At 34.5% G+C, this 16122-nt stretch overlaps 1 protein-coding gene across 2 annotated transcripts in view; it reads left to right on the top strand.

The window, feature by feature from the left end:
* Nucleotides 1-16122, top strand: part of RSF1 (remodeling and spacing factor 1) — a 112781-nt gene that overhangs the window by 52699 nt on the left and 43960 nt on the right. For both annotated transcript variants that reach the window (XM_054576314.1, XM_054576313.1), the window contains exons 3-5: nucleotides 2209-2301; nucleotides 3674-3879; nucleotides 9219-9373. In XM_054576314.1, the coding sequence (XP_054432289.1) occupies nucleotides 2209-2301; nucleotides 3674-3879; nucleotides 9219-9373 (454 nt within the window). The remainder of the gene's footprint in view (nucleotides 1-2208; nucleotides 2302-3673; nucleotides 3880-9218; nucleotides 9374-16122) is intronic.

Genomic DNA, 16122 nt, shown 5'->3' with positions numbered 1-16122 from the left:
ATAAATGACTAAAGGTAGTAATTCCTATATCTCTCTCTCATTCCTTAGCTAAAGCACATACCCTTCTGAGGACAGCAGTAACACGCATCTAATGCTTGTGAGAACTGACTTAATAAATAGTTAGAACAGTACTTGGCACACAGTGAACGTGCGATAATGCCAACTATTATCATTCTAGTAAGAATTTATAATGTTCTTCAAGATATGTTGGTTATAGAAATTATCAGTGGTTAACTTAAAATAATTTTTTAAATTAAGGTAAAGCATTAGTTTTGTATTCCTTTGATTTATTAATCAGGTATTTGTTTTGTAGTTGCTGTATGTCTCATACTTTTTCACAGACATAGCCCTTGACCTGTCAGTGCTCCACCATTAAATTCTTGGCTCAGATTTGAAAAGATCCGGTGGAAAGATCTAGGAATCAGAAGTCTCAACTCAGTAACTCTGAGCAAGACTCTTAGTTGTCTATTATATGCCTCAAGCTCATTAGGTACAAAAGAGGTCTCTTGTTAACTCCCTTCTCTCAGGGATTCTCTTAATACCTTAGTCAAAGCACTTTTCCCATTTGTTCAAGCTGAGGAAACTAGGTGTCACCTTCGGGTTTTATTTCCAGCCACCCTCCATCCACATCTGTTCTATCAAAAGTTCTGATGATTCTGCTTCCAAGATAAAACTGTCTACTTCTTTCTGTTCTCACTCCAACACCATAGTTCCAGACGTCATTATCTCTTGCCTTAAAATTCGTTTCTAAGTTTCCATTATTTCTCCTCTGCAATCCAATTTTCACACAGCAGCCATTTTTGAAACATTAATTTTCTCATTTAAAATCCTTCATTAGCCTCCCACCATAGTTGAAATAAAATCTTAATTCTTACCCTGGCCTGTATAATTTGGCCCTTGGTTACCTCTTTCACCTTACCTGCTGCTACTTTCCTCATTCTTTCTCGTTCATTTATACTGACTGATCTTTTCTGTTTTCTAATATGCCAGACATAAAGGCCTTTTTGCTAGCTTGTTTCTTTCTGCCTGGAACATTAATATTACTACTCCGGATATTCTTGTGGCTCATTTCTATTTTCTGTCTCAGCATTTTGTGTCAAATGTCAGCTTTTTAAAATGAGGTTTTTCCCTCAGCACCCAATGCAAAATAGCACTCAGATGATGGTATTATTTTATTTTCAACATACCATTTGTCTTGAAATTTTTAAATTTTTACCTGTTGGACACCTCTCAGAATGAAAGCTTCATGATGGCAAGTCGTCTGTTTTCCCCTGTGCTAGTTCCTACCATAGGGTTGGTACTCAATAAATATTTGTGGACTCACTGGATAAATGGATCTCCCTAAATTTCATGTTTTTCAGTTGTTCAGTTGTAAAATAAAAATTCTGTCTGAATGATATCCAAGGATTCCCCCTGTCAAAGATAAACAAAGCCAGGCACTAGTTAAAGGCAACAAAGACAAATTTTATTGAAGTTGCTAGATAATTTATATCATTTTTCATGCCTATTCATAGCCTTTAAGGTCAGTATTATTCTTGCTCTTCTTTCATTGCTGAAGAAGCTGGCTCACAGAGGTCATAGAACCCATGGCATTTCTCCTGATGAGTCCCTACAGTTGAGTAGAGTGATATCCAAGTCCTTTCCTGAGCTTGTTAGGTGGCTCTGGTTTCCCCGGAATGCTTGTATATGGAGAGAAGCGTAGAAATTTAAATATATGCCATATTACAGAAGGTCTCAAATGCCACAGAGTGGAATCTTTGCCCATAAATAAGAGGACATTAAGATGGAGAATGGCTTGGTTTAAAATATGCTTACAATTTGGCATGTTTTTTATTATATTTCTCTTCTAGGCATAGAGATCAATAAATTATGGTGCTTGCCCTCCAGGAACTTCCAGTCCATATTGAGAGAAGGAATCAGAGAATTACTTGCAGTTTGGGAAAATGTACTACATAAGTGTATAAAAATTTTGAGAGCAGAAGAGAGAGCTGCAGCGATCAGTACTTACCTTAAATTCAGTTAGCAGTCAGTAATAAACATTTCTGGTATATTTAAGTAGTATGCATTTTATGGAATAATTTGATTGGATTGTTAAAAACTTTTTCCTTTATAAATATATATTATCAAGGGCAGTTAATGTAATTATACAACATAACTATCTGCATAAATGAAACTTTTATGTATTAAGATACTAACTTTCTCTAACAGATATGCCAAGAATTTAATAGCACCTGGGCATGGGAAATGGAGAAGAAAGGCTATCTCGAAATGAGCGTTGAATGCAAATTAGCACTCCTCAAGGTAATAAGTTTGTTATTTATTGCAACTATTTTAATTTAAAAATTCACTTTTACTCCTGGTTGAATTGAGAGAATAACTGGAAAGTAAACATTTTTGTTGTTATTGGAAAAGGACAATAGATTTCCTTATTTTTTTTGGTGACAGAAGTCTATTCTTTATTTTTTTATTTTTTACTGCTTTTTAGAGAGAGAGAAGTGGGGGAGAGAAAGAACATCGATTTGTTGTTCTACTTATTTATGCATTCATTGGTTGATTGTTATATGTGCCATCAAACTCGCAACCTTGGTATATTGGGGACGTTGCGCTAACCAACTGAGCTACCCAGCCAGGGTAAAGTGGTCCATTTTTTGAATTAATGTTTTTGGTTGTGTTTTAATACACAAGTATATCTAGGTTTAATGATCTGTGCTTATAGGGACTGAGATAGAATGGGCAAGCAGTTTCCCCAAATAAATTTTTTTCATTGTTTTCAGCCTTCAGAATCATTGCTAACAAACACATACTGCATACTGTGGTTAATCTTTTTTACTGATTTACTAAATTGGTAATTTTGATAGTTTTCAGATGACTAAGGGCATGCCACATAACCAAACCAACTAGATTAAAATAGTTCTCTTCAAAGTAGATTTATTTTCAAGTTTGAGTTTCCTTTTCTCTTCCTACCCATTTCAGAATGTTGGCCCTAGTAGGAGCAAGGTGGCCAGCATGATGAAGGGAAAAAAGGCTTTCCACAGAAGAGAGGCTCCTGGGCTAGACAACACAGGCAGTGACAGAGGCTGAAAGGGACTTCAGGTATTATTTGCCTGGGGAGAGACGCTCAGGGAAGAAAGCCGACTTTACCCCCTAATCATATCTATAAATGTATAACAAAAAGTGACGTCAGTTCCTCATTTAGTCAAGTGGATATCTTTTTATTAAGATAATTCTATAGAGACACCTATCAATGAGACTACCTTTCTTGAAAACCACATATATCTCAGGCTTTCTAAAAAACAGGTAGTATTTTGAGAATACTGTTCACTTAAAAACTTTGAGAGAGAGAATCATTGAAAATATTATGTCATGAGATGATTTGGGCGACTTACTGCAAACAGACTCACTGCTTTTGAAATATTACTTGATTTTTGTGTCATTGGCTGTGTGAAACCTTAAATTTATGTAATACTAACATAAAATGTTAACTTAAGATTTATCTTTTTAAATTGGTTATTCTAAGCACATTATAAAGTTGGGGGGGGGGAAGATTAATAAAGTGCATGTACTCTTTTTGCATCTGTCCCTGAATCAGTTCTATAGTTGAGCATATCACACTTACTGTAATGGAGAAACATTTATGTGGGATATTTTAAGCAATACTGTGACTGTTTTCCAGTATCTCTGTGAGTGTCAGTTTGATGACAATCTCAAGTTCAAGAATATTATTAATGAGGAGGATGCTGATACCATGCGTCTCCAGCCAATTGGTCGAGACAAAGATGGCCTCATGTATTGGTACCAGCTGGATCAAGATCACAATGTTAGAATGTATATAGAAGAACAAGATGATCAAGATGGCTCATCATGGAAATGCATTGTCAGGTATCTTTTATTAGAGTCTTTTTACATTTACTTGTATTTTGCTTACTTTGATTTATTCTACTCAGATATAATAACCTCTGAGGCTGTTATGGTTCTTTTTTTTGTGGGGTGGGTGGATTTCCAGGACCTAGCCTAGTCCCCAGCACAATACCTATAAGTAGGCACTTAATTCCTTATTTGTTAGATAGATAGATAGATAGATAGATAGATAGATAGATAGATAAGTAAGTTCGACAGTGTGGTCCATATCAAAACATATATTTTGTACTTCAGGAAGCCACAATCTAACAAACAATAATCCATTGATAATATGCACCAAAAAATCCAAACCATTTGGTTCTTATTTTGCTATTGTTTTCTATTAGGACTATCTGTTCCTAATTATTTTAATTTGGTCAATTCATCTTGATGCTTTAGTATAGTTTTTTACTTTTACTGTGTGTACATTTATTTCTTGGAGTTCTAAAGAAATCTGAGGAACCATTGTGCTTATTTGTCCTTTTTTTAAGTCTTGATTTCTTATTTATATTAACAGATAAATTTGAATGGAAACATTTAATGTAAAACCTTGGAATACAACTTTTTAAGAAAATCAGTAAATAACACTGAAGCTGTTATTCAGAATCTTTGTATCTCTAATATTCTATTTTGCAACTTAGAATTTCTTCCATTAATACTCAGCTTTTATTTGGAAAATAACAGGATTTATAACTATAGTAGGGAGAATTAATAGTTATATAACCACTGGCTTATGAAATAACCCTTTGTCTTTAACTCATCTATTTTTTCTCATTTTGAATTTAGCAGATTTTTATTAGTGATTATTAAAGTTTTGAAGATATAATCCATAGAAATTTAGAATGTTTGGGTCATGGAAGGCCAATTTTTATTCCCTAAGAATAAATGTGAATTTAATGAGCTCGTGGGTGATTGTTTTATAAGCACTCTTTTTTCATATAATGTGGTCCTTCATGTAGTTAATTTACTAAGTGTAAATAAACAAAATAGTTCTGAAATAAAATTTGCTTACCATCTCTCACTGTGAATACATACATTGAATGAGGTTCTGTTCATTCTTTTTTACCACCAGTTCTGTTATTTCCTATATCAAATATGCCAATATCCTTGCATATTTGTTTAAGAGATATTCTCTCCTACTTTGTAGATGATGAAAGTATGACAAATAATTATGATTATTATTGATTAGTCAAACATGCAAAAAATAACTTGTATACTGTTTTAAGTATATTGTACCCTAATGCGTGATGTAAGAGAAGGAGCATAGATTTTAGAATTAACAAGTGTGTTTGAATCTGTGCTGTTTCTCTCTTTACTCTTGGTAGGCAGATGACCTAATGGTAATTTCCCTATACTCTCTTCCTGCACTTTAAAGTGAAGGTGATAACACTTCCCCAGTACACTTGCTGTGAGAAATATATGAGAAATCGTAACAGTAGCTAATGTTCAGTAAAAATCTGTCTTTTCTCCCAACTTAATTAACTATTGGCTTTTCTTACATTTCTAACCCAAAGATTGAAACACTTTCTTCATAGAAATATTCATCAGCAGAAAAGAGGAAAGGGCAAAATTCCATTGGTGTATATTTTGCCTCTTCTCATCCTTGATCATTCTTCCAGGTTTTATTCCTTGTACTTCTGCCTTTTTAAAAAATCTTTTCATGTACAAAAATCTGTTCATGACAAACATGAAGTGGTATGTGTGGCATTTGTTCAGAAGCAATGCTTATATAGAATATTGGAACACAGTTTTCTCATGTTAACAATCACAAATTTCTTTAGAGAACTGGTGCCAAGTTACTTACTTTTAGCCTTTTTGTAGAACATTTATGAATGTGTGAATTCCAGTCTATAACATGTCAGACAGCTTTGCCGAGCTATGTAGCATTATTCAAAGCCTAATTCTAAACACCTACTTGTCACATTGTTTCCTCATTTAATTAAATTAATAAATTTATATTGTAAATATAAATATGTGTAATACGGAGTATAGGGAGGAACTCTGTACCTTCCTTTCAATTTTGCTGTGAACATAGAATTGCTCTAAAAAAAGTCTTTAAAAAAATTATAACACCATAGCATCACCACAATCTTAAAACATTTATTAAGTAGCAATTTTCACTTCTGTCTCTTGTAAAATTTATAATATAAATATATATGAAGTGGTTAGATAGGCAGTATTCACTGATAAATAATGGTATTTTAAGTGTAAATAAGACTTAGTAAGTTACTTGCAAAAGTAAAACTAGCTAAATTTCATTGAACCATATGAAATTAACATTTGTTTATGATGTTTAGACTAATTAAATCAAAATTAGTCAATTTGCTTCAAACTGAGCTTTTTAACCTTTCCACCATGTTTGTCCCATTTCTGTTAATAGCAACCACATCCTGTCAGGATTTGAATCCAAGATCTTAGAGGCACATCCTTGATTTTCCTTTTCTTTCATTTCACATGCACTCTATTAGCAAATCCAGTCAGCTCTCTGCAAAATATATCAAGTGTTTGATCATTCCTCATTCCTTTCATATCCACATTCTTGTGCAGGCAACCATATTTTTTAAATACAGTTTGGTAATTTTTAGTATATTCACAAAATTGTACAGCCATTACCACTATAACTCTCGGACAGTTTTCTCACCCCACAAAGAAACCCTATATCCTATATCCTGTTCACTAGCAGTTATTCAACATTCTCTCATTCTCAGCCCATGGCAGCCACTAGACTACTTTTTGTTTCTGTAATTGGCCTGTTCCAGACATTTCATATATATAGAATCATACAACATGTGTCCTTTGTGTCTGACTTCCTTCAGATAGCATAGTGTTTTCAAGGTTCATCTATTTACTAAGAATCAGTACTTCATTACTTTTTGTGGCTAAATAATAGTCCCTTGTATGGATATATTGTATTTGTTTATTCATTCTATCCTTGTCTTTGAAAGAGTAATTTGAGTTAGTCAGGGGGAACACATTCCAGGTTAAGAGAACAGAAGTGCAAACACCTGACATTATAAGATAGCATGGTATTTTAGAGGGATGTAACTGATTTTGTATGCCTTAGTGAAGAAATGTTTTAGAGGAAAGAGCACAATGGAGGGAGGGGAAAACAACTGAATTGTTTTTAGAGACCATGTCTACTCTAAAAGGCCCTATAGATAATTGTGAAATTTGTATAAATTTGCATATATGTATATTTATAAAATTCCCTCTGACTAGTTCAAATTTATGATTTTTTAAAAATATTTATTCATTTTTTTTAGATAGAGGTAAAGAGAGAGAGAGAGAGAGAGAGAACAGTGATCAGTTGTCTCTTGTATGTGCCTTGATAGAGCACTGAACCCACAACCCAGGCATATGCCCTGACTGGGAATCAAACCAGCAACCCTTCGCTTTTCCAGGACGATGCCCAGCTGAGCCACACTGGTCAGGGCCAAATTTAGGATTTAAAAAAAATTATTTAGCATACTAAATATAATTGTTATGTTAAAATAGGTGAAATCCAGATGAATAGTTTTTTGTTTTCATATAATAATGGCTACATTAGGCTTACATTTTAACACAGTAGGTTAAAAGCCTTTAAGGAAGCTCTTAAGAAATATTTCTGCTAAATTCCTTTGTTGCTTAGAGTAGTGGAAATAATTGACATGGACTTTCTAGCAACATTGGCCCTCTTCTAATGTTGGGAAGCTCTATGATATAGGTATTGTGAAAAACTTCAATATACTCTCCATTTCCCAGCATGACTGAAAAAAATAATAGGTTGAAGCACTTACTACATATGGAATTCTCAGTGAAATACGAGAGGTAATAACATTAAGTGGATAGAGCCTAAGGTTAGAAGCAGGTTGATATAATGAAGTTGAGGGTAGGAACTTGGCCAAAAATAAATTTATTTTGTGTCTTCAGGTTTTAGTCTTCTTTTTTATAGTGGAGGCATTACCAGACAGGATCTTAAAGAGCATTTAATCTGACCTTCTACTATTAGAGAATTAAAATTCTAAACTGTTCATTTTATTAGGTATGCTCATATGATGTTTATAATATGTATAAACATGTGTGTTCACTCCCATATACAATGACAAAATGGTTGCCATTTTAATTTCTGGAATATATCCATCAGTACAGTTTTATTACTTTCTTTAGGAGGACAATTTAATAATACTCAAGAGAATCCAGTCTTATTTTATAGATAAGGAAGCTGAGGCCTAGTGGAAGATATACGACCTGTCTAGGGGCAGGTAGCCATCTAGTTTAGTATCAGGGATTTTATTCATTTATTAAACATTGTTTTAGAGCCTACTTCATGAGTCAGTGTCCCTGTTCTCAAGCGGCAGAGTTTAGCTGGAATGAAGATAGAAAGGGATAGGAGGATAAAAAGGGCATGAGTGTCATGACAGATAAGAAAAGAAGTAATTTCATCTTAGTACTAATTACATAGATTAAAAGTGCATACAGAGTCCTTTGAGAACATAGATAGGAAGCTCACGATGCTGATTAATTAACTTAGTGGCAGAAACAGAATTAAGTTTTCCAACTTTGTCCAGGGTTTCTTTTTTATCTTTACTGTTACACTGCTATTTTGAGCAGGAAAAATACCCAAATGAGTTTTCTTGTTTGTAAGTGGCATTAAATTGAACATACCACACTTCTGGTTTTGTAGTAAAAATAGATAATATATAGATAGAATCTTATTTGGGATTTTCTTCTATTTTTGATTCAAAATGAATTCCCTTCCTGTGGTTGTAACTGTAATTGATAAAACAACATCAGTAACCTAAATTCTTAGGTTTTTTTGAACGTTATTACAGCTGACTTTTTGCCATAATTACTCAGAAAGACCTGGATTATAATTTTTGTAACGATACCAAATGTTATTGTCTCTGTAGGTAGAAAAGAGTGCTTATTTCAAGTGAATCAAGAACTTGAATCATTCTGTAAAAAAGAAATGGTACTTCAAGCAAGTCTTATATTGATCTTGTACTCCTCAGAGATTGCATCGTACTTTTAAAATGATCAAACTTTGATTTTTGTTTAATTTTTTCATAATTGTTCTTTTCAGCCAGACCTTTGCATTGCCATTCTATTTAATACAGAGAATAGTGTAAGATTCCTCATTGGAGAATAGTATATTTTAATGTTTTCATTTCTAATACTTATTTTAAAATTCAAAGTTAATTCGATTTAGCTTTACCAGTGACTTGGTTATTCTTAAAGTGTTTTTCTTTTTTTAATTTTAATTTCTATTAAGTATTATTTTGAAAGCTCTGCTCTTTAGAACAGAAGAAGGATTTTTATGCTCTCTTTTTTCCCTTGTTTAGAAATCGAAACGAGTTGGCTGAGACTCTTGCACTCCTGAAAGCACAAATTGATCCTGTACTATTGAAAAACTCTAGCCAACAGGACAACTCTTCCCGGGAAAGTCCCAGCTTAGAGGAAGAGGAGACTAAAAAGGAGGAAGAAGCACCTAAACAAGGTTTTTTTTGTGTGTTTTGTTTTGTAATTTCTCTTGTCTTTCACTCCTCTTTCCAGCTATTTAAATTGGAATTTTCTCAGTTTGAAAAATTGTTGGGCTTCCTGTAAAAGGAGGTTGATCTTTATTTTAGTTAAAGGTGGAAAAAAGCAAGGTAAAAATTGAGTACTTTGTTCTTTTATATTGGATATTTAAAAAATTTAAATGAAAATGTTCAGACCATAAAAACAGTGTCTTTTACTGATCCTAAGAATATGAAGAGACTTAGCAAACTCTTTTGTTGTGGTAAAATATACATAACTTAAAATTTATTGTTCTAACCATTTTTAAGGGTGCAATTCTGAGGCATTAAGTGCATTCACATTGTTATGTAACTGTCAACTGCCATCCATCTCCACAGTCATCTCCCTCAACTGAAACTATTCCCATTGAACGCTAATTCATTTTCCCCTTCCCCCAGCCCCTGGAAGCCACTAATAGTACTTTCAGTCTCTGTGAATTCGACTAAGTCTAAGATCCTTTTATCAGAGAAATCATAGAATATGTTTGTTTGTGGCTGGCTTATTTCACTGAGCATAATCTCTTCAGTCTTCGTTCATGTTGTAGCATGTCAGAATTCCCTTCCTCTTTAAGACTGAGTCACATTTCATTGTGTTTGTTCATCTGTCAGTGGACTTTTTTTGAATATTATGAATAATGCTGCTATGAGCATGGGTATACAAAGATCTGCTCAAGTCACTGCTTTCACTTCTTTGGGGTATATATGCAGAAGTGGAATTGCTGGATCGTATGGGACTTCTATTTTTCATTTGAGAATCCACCGTGCCATTTTTACAGCCTCTGCACATGTTACTTTCCTACCCATCACTTGTTCTTTTGTTTAATTTTTTTATAGTAAGCCATCGTAACGGATGTGGAGTGGTATTGGGGTTTTTCTAGTGGGGTTTTTTGTTTTGTTTGTTTTGGTTTCACCTAACAGACTCTTCTAGTCTACAGTAATTATTAAACCTTATTTTCTGGCTGAGTTTTCTAATTTGCTTAAACTAAGCAGATCAAATTGTAACCTTTCTAGAAGGACAGAACCAAGTCCTAACCTTTCCAGAAGGAAAAAACCAACTGAAATTTTGTCTAGCATTTTTTTTTCAGTTACTACTTTTTTGTTGATAATATACCTTAAATGAGAGGGGAAGGAGGTTGCTCTCCTTATTATGCTTTCTTCCTTTGCTTTTAGGTTTTTTCTACTGTTTCAATGAAAACCTGAAAGCAATATGTTTTTACCTTATTTGCTGCTTTGAGAAAACTGTTCATAAAATCATCCACTAGCAGCAAGCATTACTTGAAAACAGGTAATGATACCCTGTAATGTAGGATATAATGTTTCTACATACTAAGCATTGCTTTTAGCAAAAATCCTAACTGTTGCTCTTCTTTAGCCAGTGTTTATAGGATTTTAGTATCTGTGATGGTTTTATTTATAAGCTATAATTCTGATTTGAAAAATTCTTTTCTATATGTTAAAATTCAATTTGTAGGCTATTTCAGTAAAACTTAATGTAAAGTAGTCTAAACTTCCTTGAATTTCCAGACTTTTTAAAGTACCTTCTTAAGGATTACTTCTGAGTTTAGACTTAATAATATTTGTTCATTTGGTCATTGAATTTGGTTTTCTATTCATATATTAGTTTATTCTCATAGGGAATTAAAGTTAAGACCAGAGAGAATATAAATTGGAAAAAGAGAGCAAGGTAATAGAAATTTAAGAGGCAGTCATTCCTATTAGGTGAACATAAATTTCACACTGATTTTGAAGGGAGACCCATTGTGTAGCTTAAATTACAAAGAAAAGCAAAATGAACATTTTCTTCAGTAAAATAAAGCTCTTCCTAGTATTAATTCTAAAATTTCACTGTGGAGTGTTAGAGCAGAGCAAGGGGAATTTCAACAATAAAAGCAGCTAACATTTATTGGGCACGTTCTGTTTCTTTGCAGCCTACCAAATGTTGCATGTGCATTTTCATTTAATCCTCATAACCCTTGGAGGTCACTGCTCTTACTATTTCAATATTACAGGTGAAGGGATTAGGAAGTTTATACACTTACCCGAAGTCTTAAAGATTATAAAGTGTGCGAACCTAGACTTTCAACCCTGATCTTTGTAATGTCGATGCATTTTATCTAGAATGATCTACAACTGTACTTTGCAAATTTTGATATGCATTCTCTTAGGAATAACACTGATTTGCCATTTAACAAGGATCTAGATGATGCTCATACCAGTCAGAGGACCACACTTTGAGTAGCAAAATTACAGAGGCTGTCTCCTCCTAAGCTTGTAAACAAACACAGCAAAGGATTTCATACAGCTGTTTCTGAAAATATTCCTCAGTGAATGCTGAGGCTATAATACTTAACACAAGTAAGAGAAGTCTGTGGGGGAGGACAAGTCTTGAAAAAGTATAGGAGGAGGAGCAAGACATTTAATCTTCGTTTTTCTCTTCTCTTTTAAATAGTGTTTAGTTTGTTTCTTTTACTCTAAAAGCAAAATGGTTCTTTCTTACTTAAATACTTAGTGGACCTAATATGTTCCAAGTACGATTTTAAGCACGGGAGTTCAGTAAGCAAAGCAGATTAAAATCCTTGCTTTTGTGAAGTTTACACTATGGTAGATTAAAAAAAAAAAAAGAAAAGAAACAAACAAACAAAAAACCCCAGAAAACAAACACAGTCCTGGCTGGTGTGGCTCAGTGGGTTGAGTGCCGGTCTGCGAACCAAAGAGTTACCAGTTCTATTCCTCGTCAGGGCACATGCCTGGGTTGCAGTCCAGGTCCCCAGTAGGGGGACACATGAGAGGCAAACATTGATGCTTCTCTCCCTCTCCTCCTCTTTTCCTTTCCCTTTCTAAAAATAAATACATACAATCTAAAAAACAAAAACTAACACATATACCATTTACCATGTGCTAAGTACTGTTCTTAGTGCTTTGCATATATTAAGTCATAGAATCTTTGCAACCTTTTATTAGGTAATACATTGTTATTTCCTTTTTTTGAGGCAAGAGGAGTGAGTCAAGGAGAGGTTTAAGTAACTTTCCCAGGACCATCCTGTTAGTGACACGCCCAGTATTCAAACCTGGGCAGGCCCTTGTCTTTCTCTGGAGTCTGTACACTTTTGATGCTGTGCTTACACATTGTGTGGAGGAATAGACATTTTTATTCAGCCCCCAAAGCCCTACGTGTCCCTTACTCCATCCTGTCAGGTGTAGTTAATGTGTTCTGTTCCATAGTAAGACGAAAGAAATGTGATTCTGGTTTGTTGTTTTATTACTCACAAATGTAAACAAACATTGCCCTTTGGTGGGCAGCTTGAAAGCTGTAGGCAGTGTTAGAGAATATCCATTGTTTTAGAATGATAAAGCAAAACATGACAAAAGCATAGTTGGCTAATTGGAAAACAGACAAGAAGGAAAAATAAATGGAAACTGGAGAAAGAATAAAATAGCCACTCTTAGTCTTGTAGTTAAAATAGATTTTTCTTTAATGATCAGTTAAATGGCCATGCGTTATCTAACCTTAGGAGAAATAACAGGATGACTTAGCCTATAATACCAAAAGATTGTGCTTTGTGTAGGGTGCATTATTTATAAAAGTACTACTCCCCAGTGGCATCATATGGCCTAAAAAGTTCACTAACTGAAAAATTAAATTGACTTTTGTTTCAAAGATAATTAGAATTGTCTTCTGAGAAAGTCTGAATTTCTTAGATTGGCATCAGAATCTCACAGACTGTCTTCAGCTTAATTAGTCTAATCTTTCCTCCTGCTGTTTCCTTATGTGATCACTGGTTCCAGATTATCTAGCTGCCTTTATTTACTCCATTTGCCTTGGGTGTTCCTTCCAAGTCTTAATCATGCTCTTGTATTTAGGACATCCTGTCCTCTGCTGTGGAAATTCTAGGTATACTTTTAGGCCATATGGAATCCCACCTTCTTCAACCCTTTTCTAAGTTCCACTAGCACTTAATTAAGCACTGTTTTTATCCTACTTATATTTGGGTCGGTCATACTACCAGGCTTGAAGCTTTCAACTACTTGTAGGATTGTTACTCTCAGACTGTAGTAGATTTTAAAGTGAGCGTTAAGTGTCATTTAAGCCCTTTTCTGTCCAAGATCCAAGATAACATTTCAAGTGGTACTCTACCTGGAAGTTACTGTGCTTATAGGACACCATGAAATTTAATAATGTTTTCACTCCACATTAGATAGTGTATTCTAATTTAGGACAGACTTCCAACTCTAGAGGGACTTTTGTCAGGGAAAACAAAGTTGAGGAAAATCCTAACCTTTAATTTAGCTTTTTCTGCTAATTAGAAAAAGACTGTCTTTTGTTAGTTTTTATAGTCATACACTTCTACATGTAGAATGAGAGAAGACTACCATTTGAGAACCTCTAGTAGTGAATAGAAATTGTATGTACATTGGCAGCTTGAAATTTAAGTTGGCCAACAAACATTTATTTCAGTTTGTACAGTGCTGCTTTGTTTAAAAAAGAAAGAAGGAAGGAAGGAAGGAAAGAAGGAAAGAAAGAAAGAAAATTCTCCATTTTCATTCCGTGGTTTCACAGTATTGTGCAACCATGACCACTGTCTAATTCCAGACGATCTTCCTCACCCCACAAAGAAACGCTCAGTCGAGCAGTCACTTGCCACATTTCCCTACCCCTAACCCAGGAAGCCCCTAGTTTTACTTTCTTTGTAAATTTGCCTATTTCAAATGTTTCGTGTAAATGGAATTATGTAATATATGCCTTTTGTGTCTGGCTCCTTTTACTTGGCATAATGTTTTCAAGGTTTAGCCATGTTGTAGCATGTATCAGTATTTTTTTCCTTTTTATGACTGAATAATATCCCATTATTTTGTTTATCCATTCATGAATTGATAGGCATTTGATTTGTTTCCACATTTTGGCTGTTAAGAATAATGCCTCTGTGAGCACTCACATGCAAAATTTTGGGGAAGCATGTTTTCACATGTGTATGTTTTAAATTTAAATTTCCTGTCAACATTTAAAATTAAAAAGTAGAAGAGTTGGTAACTATAGACCATACTTTCTGTGTGTCCGCACTGGGATGTACCTGAGTAATAGTTAACTCTCTTTGGTGGGACTCATGCTCTCCTGTTCACTGTAGTTCTCTCTGTGTCCCCTAAAATTGGTTTTAGTCCTCAGTTGCCTGGCCTAGTACTTAAATTTTGTTTTTCTCATAGTAAAGTAGAAACAATTTATTATATTCATATCTCTATCAAATATTTAAAAATAAAAACTAGACCACGAAACCTGGAAGGGGGCTAGTTTTTTGCAGAAGTGAAGAATATTCTTACAGTTATAATAAGTAAAGTAACCTACAGATGATCTTCTGGCCATTATTACCATATCTGATATAAAGTTTAAATTTAACATTACCAAAATAATATAATTTAATGTAGTGTGTTAGCCTGTTCTGTCTGTCATAACAAAATACCAGATTTGGGGGCTTAAAGAACAAATGTATTTCCTCAGAGTTCTGGAGGCTAGAAGTTCCAGGTTGTGCCAGCAGACTCAGTTTCTGGTGAGGGCTTTCTCCCCGTCTTGCAGATGGCCACTTCTTTCTGAGTCCTCACATGGTCTCTTCTTTTTGTGTGTGTGGAAAGAGAGTAATCTGGTGTTTCTTCTTTTTAAAAAAAAAAAAAAATATTATTTATTTTTAATTTTTTTTTGTTTTTTTAGAGAGGTCGGGAGTGAGAAAGAGAGGGAGAGACACATCTATCGGTTGCCTTTTGTGTACACCCTGACCAGGGATTGAACCTGCTGCCCAGGCCTGTGCCTTGCTAGGAATCCAACCTGCGACCTTTTGATTTTCAGGATGATTCCCAGCCAACTGAGCCACACTGGTCAGGGCTTGTCCTCTTCTTATAAGGGTACCAGCCCTGTGTGGATTAAGGCCCCTTCCTTTTGACTTCATTTAATTACATTTACCTCTCTGTAAAGACCTGACCTCCTAATACAGACACACTGGGAATTGGGGCTTTAATGTGAATTTGAGGGTGGAGCATAATTCAGTCCATACTCATGGTAGTATGAAATAAACCATAGTAAGAAGTATGATGGGTAATGGGAAAAGATACCTGATGGAGAGATTAGTAGGGGCAGGGGTAGAACTGAAAGTAAGGAAATTTGTTTTAGTTTTTGTGTTTTTTGTTTTTTGGGTTTTTTTAGTATGTATGTATGTATGTATGTATGTATTTATTTATGCATCATGTTTATTCTATTACAGTTGTCTCAGTTTTACCCCTTTTACCCCCCTCCACCCATCCCACCCCCACCCCCTACTCCCACAGTCAGTTCCCCCTCTGTTGTCCATGTCCATGGGTCATCCATATGTGTTCTTTGTCTAGTCCCTTCTCCTTCTTTCCACCATTGTCCTCTTTCCCCATCCCCTCTGGTCAGTTTCAGTCTGCTCCATGTTTCCGTGCCTGTGGTGTATGTTATTTGTTAGTTTATTTTGTTGAATAGAAAACCATTATAAAGTCTCAATTAAACCAACATGACATCAGCACAGAAATAATCAAGTAGATCAATGAAATATACAAACATATATATCTGTCTAACAATATAATATATGATTAAGTTGATATTTCAGATCAATGGGGAAAATAAGGCTTATTCAACAAATAAGGTGCATGGACCACTATTACTTGAAATAAAACAAATATAGAGCCC

The sequence above is a fragment of the Pteronotus mesoamericanus genome, unplaced genomic scaffold (genome assembly GCF_021234165.1).
Source record: "Pteronotus mesoamericanus isolate MK-2021 breed Mesoamerican mustached bat unplaced genomic scaffold, CSHL_Meso_final contig_33, whole genome shotgun sequence".
NCBI lineage: Eukaryota > Metazoa > Chordata > Mammalia > Chiroptera > Mormoopidae > Pteronotus > Pteronotus mesoamericanus.
This window is presented reverse-complemented; position numbering and strand designations above follow the sequence as displayed.